General features: G+C 38.0%; 2 protein-coding genes across 4 annotated transcripts in view; one reads left to right on the top strand and one right to left on the bottom strand.

Annotated features, from left to right (window-relative positions):
• PIBF1 (progesterone immunomodulatory binding factor 1) overlaps window positions 1-13,146 on the bottom strand; it is a 201,443-nt gene that overhangs the window by 45,486 nt on the left and 142,811 nt on the right. The gene's annotated exons all lie outside the window — the stretch shown is intronic.
• On the top strand, window positions 8,932-9,347 carry LOC118884370 (small ubiquitin-related modifier 2-like). The gene has a single exon (XM_036832011.1). It carries the CDS (start codon window positions 9,005-9,007, stop codon window positions 9,290-9,292), a length of 288 nt encoding a protein of 95 aa, XP_036687906.1. The 5' UTR covers window positions 8,932-9,004; the 3' UTR covers window positions 9,293-9,347.

Genomic DNA, 13,146 nt, shown 5'->3' with positions numbered 1-13,146 from the left:
ACTTATAATACTCAATACAATGTAAATACTATGTAAATAATTGCAAATACAATATAAATACTATGTAAATAGTTGCAAAGACAATGTAAATACTATGTAAATAGTTGCTGGTGGGAGCAAATTCAAGTTTTGCTTCTTAGAACGTTCTGGATTTTTTTTTCCTGAATATTTTTGATCTGCAGTTGGTTGAATCCGTGAATGCGGAATCTGTGGATATGGAGGACCAACCGTAATCCCATGTATCAACTGTTTATATCATAAAGAATAGTTTCACAGCCCTAAAAATCTCCTGTAGCTCTGTCTATTATTTCCTGGCAACCACTGATCTTGTTACTGTCTCCATAAGTTTCGCCTTTTCCATAATGTCATATAGTTGAAACCATACAGTATGTAGTCTTTTCAGAATGTCTTTGTCTGTTTTTTTTTTTAAATTAATTTATTTATTTGTTTTTATTTTTGGCTGTGTTGGGTCTTTGTTCTGTGCGCGGGCTTTCTCTAGTTGCAGCGAGTGGTGCGCAGGCTTCTCACTGTCGTGGCTTCTCTTGTTGCAGAGCGCAGGCTCAGTAGTTGTGGCACACGGGCTTAGTTGTTCCGCGGCATGTGGGAATCTTCCTGGGCCAGGGATCGAACCCGTGTCCCCTGCATTGGCAGGCAGATTCCCACCCACTGCGCCACCAGGGAAGCCCCTCTTTGTCTGTTTTTAAAAGTTACTTTTTCTCCTTCTGCCTTGCTTTTCTGGTTTTTTTTTTTTTTCTGTATTAAATGTTGCAAAACAATCTGTCTTCAAAACTAAAAGTAATCCACTCATTTGATCAAATTTCAATCAAACATTTTATTTGGAACTTAATCTTTTACAAATGAGGACAATGAGGCACAGAGGGGTTAAACAACTTATCCAACTTTATCCAACTTGTAAGTTACCAAAAATGAGATTTTAACCCAGTGAGTCTGGCTCCAGTATCACGTGCTTTGCCAATATTCATCGTTGCCTCTCGATAACAGAAAAGAAGGCAGTATTATGTAAGACTAGCCCAAAATGTGAAGAGATAAGAACTCCTTTCCCTTACCCTTTATTCCCAAAATAAAGAACGTGGACTAAAAGCTTGCATGTATATGCACACAGACAAACAGTAAAGAAATGTGGCCAATTGACCGCAAAGAAATATGCTTCATAGTCATTCTTCCATGCTAAAAATATCTGATTGTTTCTACCTGGGCACCTCTGTGCATGTGGGACTTTCAAGCTAGAGCCACTTTCCTTGCTGCTTTGGTCACTTTCAGAAGATATCTAAGAACCATGGCGTTCATTTTATGTCTTTCTTGTGCCCATTTGGCTAGAACTACAGGCAGTAATAGTCGCTATCCTCTTTCCTGCTTTACTTTCTTTACACAACTTCAGTTCTAATTGAGAATATATTTTACTTGGAACAAATCCTTGTTTCTCCTCCCAATAGAACATAAGCTTCAAAGGGCAGGAATTTGTGTCTGTTTTATCCACTGATTATTCCCAGGGCTTAGAACAATGCCCAGCACATAGTAGGTGTTCAATAAATATTTACTGTAAGACTGAATTTCATATCAATACTACCTAACATTTGACAGTCACTTACTTAAATAGTTTATTTCTTTTTTTCCCTTTTAAATTTTTTAAAAAGTTAATTTATTAATTTATTTATTTTTGTCTGTGTTGGGTCTTCATTGCTGAGCGTGGGCTTTCTCTAGTCATGGGGAGCAAGGCCTACTCTTCATTGTGGTGGCTTCTCTGGCTGCGGAGCATGGGCTCTAGGCGTGCGGGCTTCAGTAGTTGTGGCATGCGGGCTCAGTAGTTGTGGCTCATGGGCTCTAGAGCACAGGCTCAGTAGTTGTGGCGCACGGGCTTAGTTGCTCCACAGCATGTGGGATCTTCCCGGACCAGGGCTAGAACCCGTGTCCCCTGCGTTGGCAGGTGGATTCTTAACCACTGCGCCACCAGGGAAGTCCCTAAATAGTTTATTTCTTAGGCTGAGTTAAATGGCATAGAATAGACTAAAACATTTTACAATAACATTACCTTTATAAATTTTTCTTACATAGTCCTTTCTTGTGTGAAGAGCCATAAGGATACAAATTTATTTGGGGGAAAAGTAACATGGTTTCTATAATGGAAAATCCTGCTATTTATTGGAGTTTGTCAAGAATAATGTCTTCGATTTAGTGATAAAAATGTTAAAACATGTATATGAGGCCTTCAAAAAAACTCAAAGTGTAAAACAAGATTTATTTTAAGAAAGGAATCACCATGGAATGAGAGGGTTGCCTTTTTGTGAAGATGAAGCCTAAATATTTCCCTAGATAAAGAAGGAAAATAGTGGGGTTCTATGAGTCATGGTCATACATATGTATTATAAATAATTTGGAGGACAGTTACAGAATGAAATTATTCATATTTGTAAATGGTACTAATTCCAACCAATGGGAGAGACCACAGTAAATTTGTTCAAGATTGTTCAAGGGGCAGTCTTGAACAAATTGAAAAAACAGATTGAAAAGGGGCAGGGCAAAAATGTGGAAACGTATTAACAATTGCTTCACCATTACACTGTTAATTCAGAATGATAGAGAGGTTAGATTAGCATTGCTGCTGAAGGTGGGGGATACATACAACCGGGAAGCATTACAGGTGTTTATACGACAGTCACACCAGATGACTCCCTATTTCTCTAACATGCTTTACTCATTCTTACTTTTTTACCTTTCCTCTCTTTTCAACCCCTAAACTGATTTCTCAAGAAGGCTTCCATAAGGAGAAAAAAATGGTGTTACATATCTGTCCAGATGAATGTTTTCACTTTGTGGGTTGAAAGCAGTATTAAAAAAAAGAAAAAAGATGGGGCTTCCCTGGTGGCGCAGTGGTTGGGAATCTGCCTGCCAATGCAGGGGACACGGGTTCGAGCCCTGGTCTGGGAAGATCCCACATGCCGCGGAGCAACTGGGCCCGTGAGCCACAGTTGCTGAGCCTGCGCGTCTGGAGCCTGTGCTCCGCAACAAGGGAGGCCGCGATAATGAGAGGTCCGCGCACCGCGATGAAGAGTGGCCCCCACTTGCCGCAACTAGAGAAAGCCCTCGCACAGAAACGAAGACCAACACAGCCATAAATAAATAAATAATAAATAAATAAATTAAAAAAAAGAAAAAAGAAAAGAAAAAAGAAACAGAACAGAATAGCAACGAATAGAAGGTACTACACGTGGTAAGGGTATTCACTGTGTTGGGAAAATCATTTCAGATACACACACATACCTATATACATATATACACACACACACACAAGCAAATACACATACATACGTATGTACTGGGTTGCTATGTAAGATGCACTTCTTACTACAGGTCATGGTCAAAAAAATATGAAAGCTATTTGTCCAGGTGGTAGTTACATCTTTAATTATAAAGGACCAGATTTATATTCAAATCAGTCCAAATCCAAATCAGTCTCAGGTCAACTTTGTAGCCAGTTTTCTGAGGGCTTGATCACTTGGTGAAAATTTTAGATCTGAAGAGTGAAGGGACCATGTGTTACAGTACTCAATATGTTAACTAGGCCAACAGCATATCCATCAGGAACCTGAATGAACTGAACAGACTTTGCATTTGAGTCATTTTTCTGATTCTCTGATTCTTCTCTGATACACTTGGCAATCTAATGAAGTCCACTCAGTCACCAGAACTTCTTTCAGGCCTCAGGAAGCCTGGGAAGCTAGTAAACTCATGGGTCTCACACTCTGAAGATTTCAGTTAGCCCAAGGAACATTTCTATGGTTTCACACCATAGTACCACTAGTATTAAGTAAGCACTCAAAATTGCTAGCCTTTATTATTATTATCTATTCACATAATTTGATTTTAATAAAGTATTTACTTAAATATTTGTAATAAAGACTATGTTATCAGTGCTGTTAAATAATGTTTATCTTAATTATCTTATTACATATTATTATTGCTTAACTCTTGCTTTTCTATATAATGATTCAACAAATTAGTTGAATTTTATCAGTAATTCATGTTCTCTCATTTAAACTGAACAATTCTGGTCAATTTGAAGTTTTTATTAGTTTTAAAATATGCAGTTTTGCACACTTCTCCTAAAATGCTAAGTTTGTATGCAATTAAATATACTTTTTCATTTGAGAAGAGCAACTGATTACTCTTTAGAATTGCAGTTTTAATACCATGTACTTCTTCATAGAAATTAATTAAATTATCATTAAAAAATCTTACTATATTGTGTTAAAATTCATTCGGATAGTTCACTCTGAATATTCCCATATAGGCAAAATAAGCATAACTTACTCCAATTCTGGAACTACTATTTCTTTTAAAAAATGCCACCTTTATTAATAAAATACTTATTTCATCAATACTATGGCCAGGTGAAAAACAATGACATGTAGGACAAAAACCAAACAAACAAACAACAAAACGGTCTGCATTTACTGAGTGATTAACATGTCAGTGTGCTAAATGCTTATCTTAGATTGGGTTATCTCTAATTCTTGGGGCAAACATATCTACAGTATTATTATTCCCACCTTACAGGTTGAAAAATTGAGGCTTACAGAGGATAAATAACTTGCCTAGAGTCATGTAAGCCAGTCTTCCTTACTCGAAAGCCCATGGCTTTCATAATCCAATGGTAAGTGAATATAGCAACATTTAAGTGCTACAGACATGTAAGACGTTCTTAACCTTTATTATATCTTTTTATTACTCATCTTAGCTCTTGGTTTTATCCCCCTTTCACCCTAAAACAAAACAAAGCAAAAGAAAAAACTCCCCAGTGTTTTCAATATAGGTTGATGATTCTACGGATCCCATGCAATTGGAGTATTTTTTTTCATGGTGGTGGTGGGTAGAGATGATATATACTGACTTCTGGTTCCATATATAACAGAAAGCATGTGGTAGAGTCTGTGATACTGTAAGGTTTTCTTTTTTTCTCTGATTAGCAGCTCTGATTTCACTGTCATTCTTTGGCCTTCTTGGTTGGGATCTCCACTCTGCTTCAAGTTCATTCTAGTATACCTCAATACTTTAATATACTTTGTCCCATAAAAACCCAAAGCTAATCCTTCAACAAATGTCTATTTACTAGCTACTAGAAACAAGAACTGTACTAAATGGGAGAAATACCCAGACCAATAAAAACAGAGTCCCCCCCTTATAAAGCTTACAGACAGCCATGTCAACAATTATGTGTGTGTGTGTGTATATATAGGTATATTTGGTATCATGGGGATACGTAAGTCATTTTTACCTGGGGTTCAGAAAAGGCTTAAAAGAGTAGGTGATTACTTGAAATTGATCTTGAAAGACAAGTATCTGTGATTTAGACAAGGGTGTGCTGGGCAGACACCAGAATGTGCAAAAGCATGGAGACACAAAATTGCATAGAGTGCTTGGAGAATTACAAGTAAAGGACAAGTAGTTACGTATGGGGGGAGCATGGTGGAGTGAGTGAGTGTGTGTGTGTGTGTGTGTGTGTGTGTGTGTGTGTGTGATGTAAAATGAAACTGGGTAGGTAGGCAGGGGCTGGATAATGGACGGTCTTATATATCATTATTCTTAGGAAACAAACAACTCTGACTGTGGGAGAAACAAAATCAGATTTATATTTAGAAACAGCACTCTGGCAACAAGGTGGAGGGCTTAAAGAATAGAGTAAGGCGGAACAGATGGTTACTAAAATAATTCAGATGAGAGATGATAAGAGGTTGTACCCAGGCAGTACCACTAAAGCAGGAGGTTGAGTAGGGAGACGTTCAGAGATGATGTGAAGAGAGTGGCAAGGACTTGGTATTTGCTGAATACTCCTTCTGTACTCTTTGGATTATGATTATATATACTTAGCCCATACACAACTGACTTAGTAAAAAAAGGTTAAAACAAAAAGATTTATTGCGGGTGGTAGCTGAAGCCACGGAACAAGATGAGGTAAGACGCACATCTTAGTAAGAAGAAAACAGTGCCAGGACAGAACTCGGGGGGCACGGTGACAGTTATGGAACAGAGGAACAAAAGGAAACGAAGGAGACTGAGAAGTAGGAAGATAACAAAGTGGTGGGGCAGGAGCAAAAGACACATTACTTGGCGGAGGAGGAGGCTGAAAGCAAGGGCCTGGGGAAGGGAGGGTAACAGAAAATGAGGGCGACAAGTAGGTTAGGGTCAAATTGGCCTTCTACGCCATGCTAAAGAACCTGGACGTTGGGAGGCAATGGACATTTTAAGATAGGAAATCATGATCTACAGTAGGGAGGACAGTTCTGGTTGGAAGGAAGACTTTTGATGGACTGATGAATTAAACTGCATTTGCTAAATTTAAAAAATTGTAGGCAATACAGTACCTCATCCAAGGGTTTACTTTTTAAGCCATATATTTCTAATGGTGAAATAAAAGCACTGTTCTTTATTAAAGGAATTTTATGTATCAACAAGTTTTCAGGAAAACACCTTGGGAGGCAATGGGACCCAATAAATCACACTATTTTTCACCTTTCCTATGAAATGAAAATGGAAAGGTTTTCATAGGAAAGGTCATGCTTGCACATGCTTGCACATGAAGAAATTTGGTCTTAGCTGTTTATACTGTGATTTCAATTGAGTTCTGAGTATGGATAATCCTTCATAGGTTGAGTTTAACCATCATTTAAAGTGTCTTCATAAAGATTACAATGTGATTTGGCATTGAAACAAAGTTTGTGTTAGAAGAAAAGCATAGAGAAAAAGTTGTGTAATGTATGATAAAAATCAGTGCCTAAAGACTAAAGGAATGTTTGCCTAAAATTAAAAGAAAAATTAAAGTGATAATAAAGCATTGTATCACAGTTTAACTGGCAGCATCATCCGCTTTTACTCTTTAGTACATAAAATAGTGGAGTGTTTTTTCGTAATGCTAGAAATATGGTGGGAAAGGCTGACCTTGAAGTTTTAGGGCTGGGGTTGGCATGTGAATCTCCTCCTTTAGAATGCTGAGGCGGGGCTGTAGGAGTTGTGTGTACTATAGACTCCTTCCAAGAGACTGGGCTCACTGAGGATGCTGGCAGAACACTCCCTGCACTTACTAGGGTCAGGTAACTCAAAGGACAGAGGCAAATGTTTTACTCATCTAGGTACTTATGTTTACTATGTTTGTGGAAATCATGTTTCCCAAGGTCGCTAGTAGATACTAGAACACACAGGCAAGTATTACAAAGACTCCATAAAGCACGAACTCCTTCTGCCACATAACTTTTCCTTGTCTGAGCATACATTAGATACCCTTCCTACTTCCTTTTCTGTCTTGGAGCTTTCAAATCACATGTTATGTTTTTAGATGCTTCTGAATTGTTCCTATAGCAAATCCCTTTGCTGGTATCCTGTAACACTTCCATATTCCTTTAATATACTTGCTCTTGATAATGAAATGGAGAAGGTAAGGAAGAAAGGGAGAGAGAGAGAGGGAACACCACATGCACGTAGTAACTAATTCAAACTACAGAGGAGGAATATTAACTGAAAGGATCTCTGCCATCCATCCTAGAGCCTCAGTGCCTCCTCTACGATAATAACCAACATCAATGATTTCTTCTGGAGTGCATCACTCGAAGTATCTCCATGCATATATCATGAGCACATTTAGGTATGTACGTATGGGTCTCCAAGTGTATGTATGTATATACTTACTTGGCAGTTAGATTTTGGGTACAAACAATATTGTTGGAATGTAATCCTTGTTTACAGATACATTAAAAAAAATTTTACCACTTATTCTCATAATCTTTATAAATCTACCTATGTTTGGTGGATGGGTTAGGTCAGTGATCGAGCTAATGAATCAACATTTATTTTATACCTATTATGAGTTAGATAATGCGTTGGTTGCCAAATCTATGCCTTTGAGAAATCTTATGTGAGTTGGAATGAATCCAAACAATTAAAAAATACATAAGGTAAAAATTAGTTCCTCACTTCTACTCCCAATCCCAGTGGTAACCACTGCTTGATGTTAGAGAGACAAACATGGATGGTCCTGGAGGCTCATTTCCTATTCTACTAGAATAGGCTGATAGGAGCGATAAGCTCTAGAGGTTCCCTCTTCCACTGTTACACAGTCACCTAGATGCTCCCTACCCTCTTTCACTTTAAATGTGCACAGTGTTTGGGGATCTCTATCAGATCCCTTTATGTGGTGCATCCAGACCTTCTCTGCTACGCCTAAGCACACTTATCTGTGGGAAGATAACTTGGGTGATGGTGTATGCTCTGTTAATACTTTGATTGTAAGTTTATCAAATAAAGCTGATTTTATATTCATAATGCGTGAATAGTGGTACTTGTGTGCCCTTGGCATGACAGCTGTATGTTTTCTAAACTTTTTCTCTACGTTTTAACAGAAACACAACCCCACCCCCTACACACACACTCACACATACACACACAGTAACACCCAAATGGAGGAACACAATATTATTCTGCAATCTTACTTTTAAAAAAATTTATCAAGATAGTATGAATGTCCTTTAAAGTTAGTACATACAGATCTGCTTTATTCTACCCATGCATCTTGAAGTCTCTCTTAAGTCTAGCAATCTAAAGGAAACAAGACAAAAAGACAACCCTCAGAATGGGAGAAAATATTTGCAAATGAAACAACAGACAAAGGATTGATCTCCAAAATATACAAACAGCTCATGGAGCTCAATAGCAAGAAAACACACAATCCAGTTAAAAAACGGGCAGAAGACCTAAGTACACATTTCACCAAGGAAGACATACAGATGGCCAAAAGGCACACGAAAAGATGCTCAACGTCACTAATTATTAGAGAAATGCAAATCAAAACTACAACGAGGTATCACCTCACGCTGCTCAGAATGGCCATCATCAAAAAATCTAGAAACAGCCCTCTTGGTGCTGCTTGTGTGCTCGTTCGGTGCGGACCTGGTACCTCTTTTGTGAAGCGGCAGCTGAAGAGGCTCCGGCGCTCGCCATGGCCGATGAAAAGTCCGAGGAAGGAGTCAAGACTGAGAACAACGATCGTATTAATTTGAAGGTGGCGGGGCAGGATGGTTCCGTGGTGCAGTTGAAGATTAAGAGGCATACACCACTTAGTAAACTAATGAAAGTCTATTGTGAACGACAGGGTTTGTCAAGGAGGCAGATCAGATTCCGATTTGACGGGCAGCCAATCAATGAAACAGACACACCTGCACAGCTGGAAATGGAGGCTGAAGATACAATTGATGTGTTCCAGCAGCAGACAGGAGGTGTCTACTAAAAAGGGAACCTACTACTTTACTCCAGAGTTCTGTTCCTCCAGATCAAGAAGACATTCTCAATTAGAAAACCACAATTTGGTTCCACCACATCCTGACTACTACAGTATAGTTTCTCTATTCTTTCATTTTCTCCTCCCCCACTCCTTTATTTTTATACATAAAGTAGCTGGTATATGTGCACAAGCATATTGCATTTTTTTTTTAACTAAATGGCCAACGGTACGTTTTGATCGACATCAAATGGAGATGGAATGGGGAAAAACACAGGTTCTGTGAAGATACCCCCTTTTCTCCATTAGTGGCATGCTCATCCGCTCTTATCTTTATATTCCAGTAAGTTATTTTGCTCTCACTGTTTAACAAAAAAAGAACAACATAAAAATTCTTGCATACCTTGTTTGATTGGAGAATTTTAATGTTCTTCATTTATCATTGTAAAACTAAGGACAATTTTATAACTTTTTTGTACGTAGCTGTTACATGTAGGGCAATCTGTCTTTAAGTAGGGATAAATTACTCTAAAAGAAATGAATCCTAGATAGTTTCCCCTTCAAGTCAAGCGTCTGTTTGTTTAAATAAACTTCTTGTTTAAAAAAAAAAAATCTAGAAACAATAAATGCTTGAAAGGGTGTGGTGAAAGGGAACTCTCCTGAACTGTTGGTGGGAATGTAAATTGATACAACCACTATGGAAAACAGTATTGAGGTTCCTTAAAAAACTAAAAATAAAACTACCATATGACCCAGCAATCCCACTACAGGGTATATATACCCTGAGAAAACCATAATTCAAAAAGAGACATGTACCACAATGTTCATTGAGCACTGTTTACAATAGCCAGGACATGGAACCAACCTAAATGTCCATCGACAGATGAGTGGATAAAGAAGATGTGGCACATATATACAATGGAATATTACTCAGCCATAAAAAGAAATGAAATTGAGTTGTTTGTAGTGAGGTGGATGGACCTAGAGTCTGTCATACAGAGTGAAGTAAGTCAGAAAGAGAAAAACAAAATACTGTATGCTAACGCATATATATGGAATCTAAAAAAAAATGGTACTGCTGAACCTAGTTGCAGGGCAGGAATAAAGACACAGATGTAGAGAATGGACCTGAGGACATGGGGAGGGGTAAGGGTAAGCTGGGACGAAGTGAGAGAGTGGCATGGACATATATACACTACGAAATGTAAAATAGCTGGCTGGTGGGAAGCAGCAGCATAGCACAGGGAGATCGGCTCGGTGCTCTGCGATGACCTAGAGGGGTGGGATAGGGAGGATGGGAGGGACGCTCAAGAGGGAGGGGATATGGGGACGTGTGTATGCATATGGCTGATTCGCTTTGTTGTGCAACAGAAACTAACACAGTATTGTGAAGCAATTATACTCCAATAAAGATCTATTAAAAAAAATCTAGCAATCTAAAGTTTTGTAACAAATTACCTGGATTGCATTAAGTGCCTCCTAGGTACAGAATTCCAGGCAACTCAATCCATTTGGTCACTTGAGATTGTGCATGTCCTTTTCTAAATAAGTTTTCTAAAATTAAGTTAGCTATAACAGATAAATCTGTAAGTGCTTACACTAGAGGAGACAAGGCCTTTGTGAAAAAGGGTGTATACCCTAAGAGGGCAAGACCATGCCTCCTTTGTTTATCAGTGGTTGAATATAGTGGGAGTTTGATAAATATTTACTGAATGACTAGAAAGAGAAAGAGAAAGAATCTGGAGTAAGGAGGTGAAGGAAGACCAATTCTTGTTGGTGGTAATGTGGCATACTTTATGATTTAGCCTAGATTTTCTACCGTTTAATAAACTCCACATCAACACTCTTAACTAACTTGGTGGTTTCTTGAGAATTAGGTGGGCATATACGTATGCACAAAAAAGGAAGCCAATTAACTTTCTTCTCTTTTACACTGGACCAACTAATGAAGCAATGGTCTGAAGACACTGGACATCAAGCATTGAAGGACAGTGACCCCTGAGACACGGGAAACAAAGTGAGCCCAGCCCCACAATTGCCCCAGTTTACTGCATGGAGAGAGTTTCCAGGCCATGGTGCAGGGAGGGAGAATCAAGGCAGAGCCTGCCAAACTCCTTGAATTAAGGAGCTGCTGCTAGAAGAAGAACTTAAGGTGGCTACAGTTCACATGGCAGAGTGCTGAATAAAAGAGCTGCACAGAGAAAGAACACTAAAATTTGAGTATTCACATGGGCACTGAACAGTGCATGTGTGTAAAGAAGCTACTAGAGACTGAGACAGAACCACTGAAAAGATTAGGAGGAACAATCTCTGAAGATCACACAGGCCAGGAATTGTACTGTTCCCACCAGCCAAAGTAAGAAACCTACTAATTCACAGGACATGGGGTATAGTAACTAAAAGACTTTGGTCTCAGCAGTGGGGAAAAAAACTAGCCTTAAGATGAACACTTCTTTGTTTATAAAAGCAAGACTTGAAAGGACCAAACATTTTCCTAGAAACTTAATCATGTCTGAGAAAAAAGCTTACAAAAACTTATAGGCATGCAAAGAAGCAGGACAATATGCTACATAATGAGATAAATCAATATAATTGAAACCAATCAAGAAATGACACAATAACAGAATTACTAGATAAGGATAACAAAACAGTTATTGAAACTGTATTTCATATGCTCAAGAAAATAAAGTTTGAAAAGGGTAAATAGAAACCTGGAAGATACAAAAGAGATCCAAATTGAACTTCTAGAAATGAAAACTATAATATCTGAGATGAAAAACACAGTGGACTGGATTAACAGCAGATTACATATTGGAGAAGAAAACCTTAGTGGAATTGAAGACTTAGTAAGAGAAACTATTCAAAAGGTAAGGCAAAAAAAAAAAAAGGCTGCAAAAATTGAACAGAACATCACTTGTTCTATTGTAGGACAACTTCAAGCAGCCAAATATATGTGTAATGGAGTCTCCAAAGGGATGAGAGAGGGTAGAACAGAAAAAAACATTTGAAGAAAGAATGGCTGAAACATTTCCAAATTTGATGATCTTACGGAGAAAAGAAGTTTGACAAATCTCAAGCACAAGAAACATGAAGAAAACCACAGCGAGCCACATCTTAATCAAATTGCTTAAAGCTAGTGAAAAAAAGAAAATCTTAAAGCAGCTAGAAAAATAAGACACATTACCTAGAGAGGAACAAAGGTACAGATGACGGCATATTTCTTGGTAAAAACAATATAAACTAGAAGAGAGTGGAGCAATGTCTTTCAAGTACTGAAAAAGAGAGAGAGAGGGAAAAAAAGTCAACCTTGAATTCTTTACCTGGGAAAAATATCTTTCAAGAACAAAGATGAAAACAAACAAACAAATAAAACAAAGATGAACCCAGTAATTCTTAGGTGTATACTCAAAAAAAAAATGAAAATAGGTAGTTAAGTATAGGATGGTTGTCCTCGAATGTTCATAGCAGCACTATTCACAGCCAAAAGATGGAAATGACCCAAATGGCCATCAAGGGATGAACGGATAAACAAAATGTGATATATCTGGAAATCTGCTACAAGAGTAGACTTCAGGTGCTTGAGATTATACTACATATATCTTTAACTTATCACCATCCAGTTTCATGTCATATTTTACTACCTCACGTATAGTATTATATGTAGAGTACATTATACATTATACATAGTACTATACAGTATTAGGTATAGTACATTATAGTGAGATGCTCACACCACACACACACACACACACAAACACACACACACAAGGTAAGTATGTGAGGAGATAGGTATGTTAATTAGCTTGACTGTAGTAATCAATTTACTATGTTTATATATATCATCATGTTGTACACCTTAAACA

Source organism: Balaenoptera musculus, chromosome 18, assembly GCF_009873245.2.
Source record: "Balaenoptera musculus isolate JJ_BM4_2016_0621 chromosome 18, mBalMus1.pri.v3, whole genome shotgun sequence".
In the NCBI taxonomy this organism is placed as follows: Eukaryota; Metazoa; Chordata; class Mammalia; order Artiodactyla; family Balaenopteridae; genus Balaenoptera; species Balaenoptera musculus.
The sequence above is the reverse complement of the archived record's forward strand: the minus strand, read 5'-3'. Positions and strand labels throughout refer to the sequence as shown.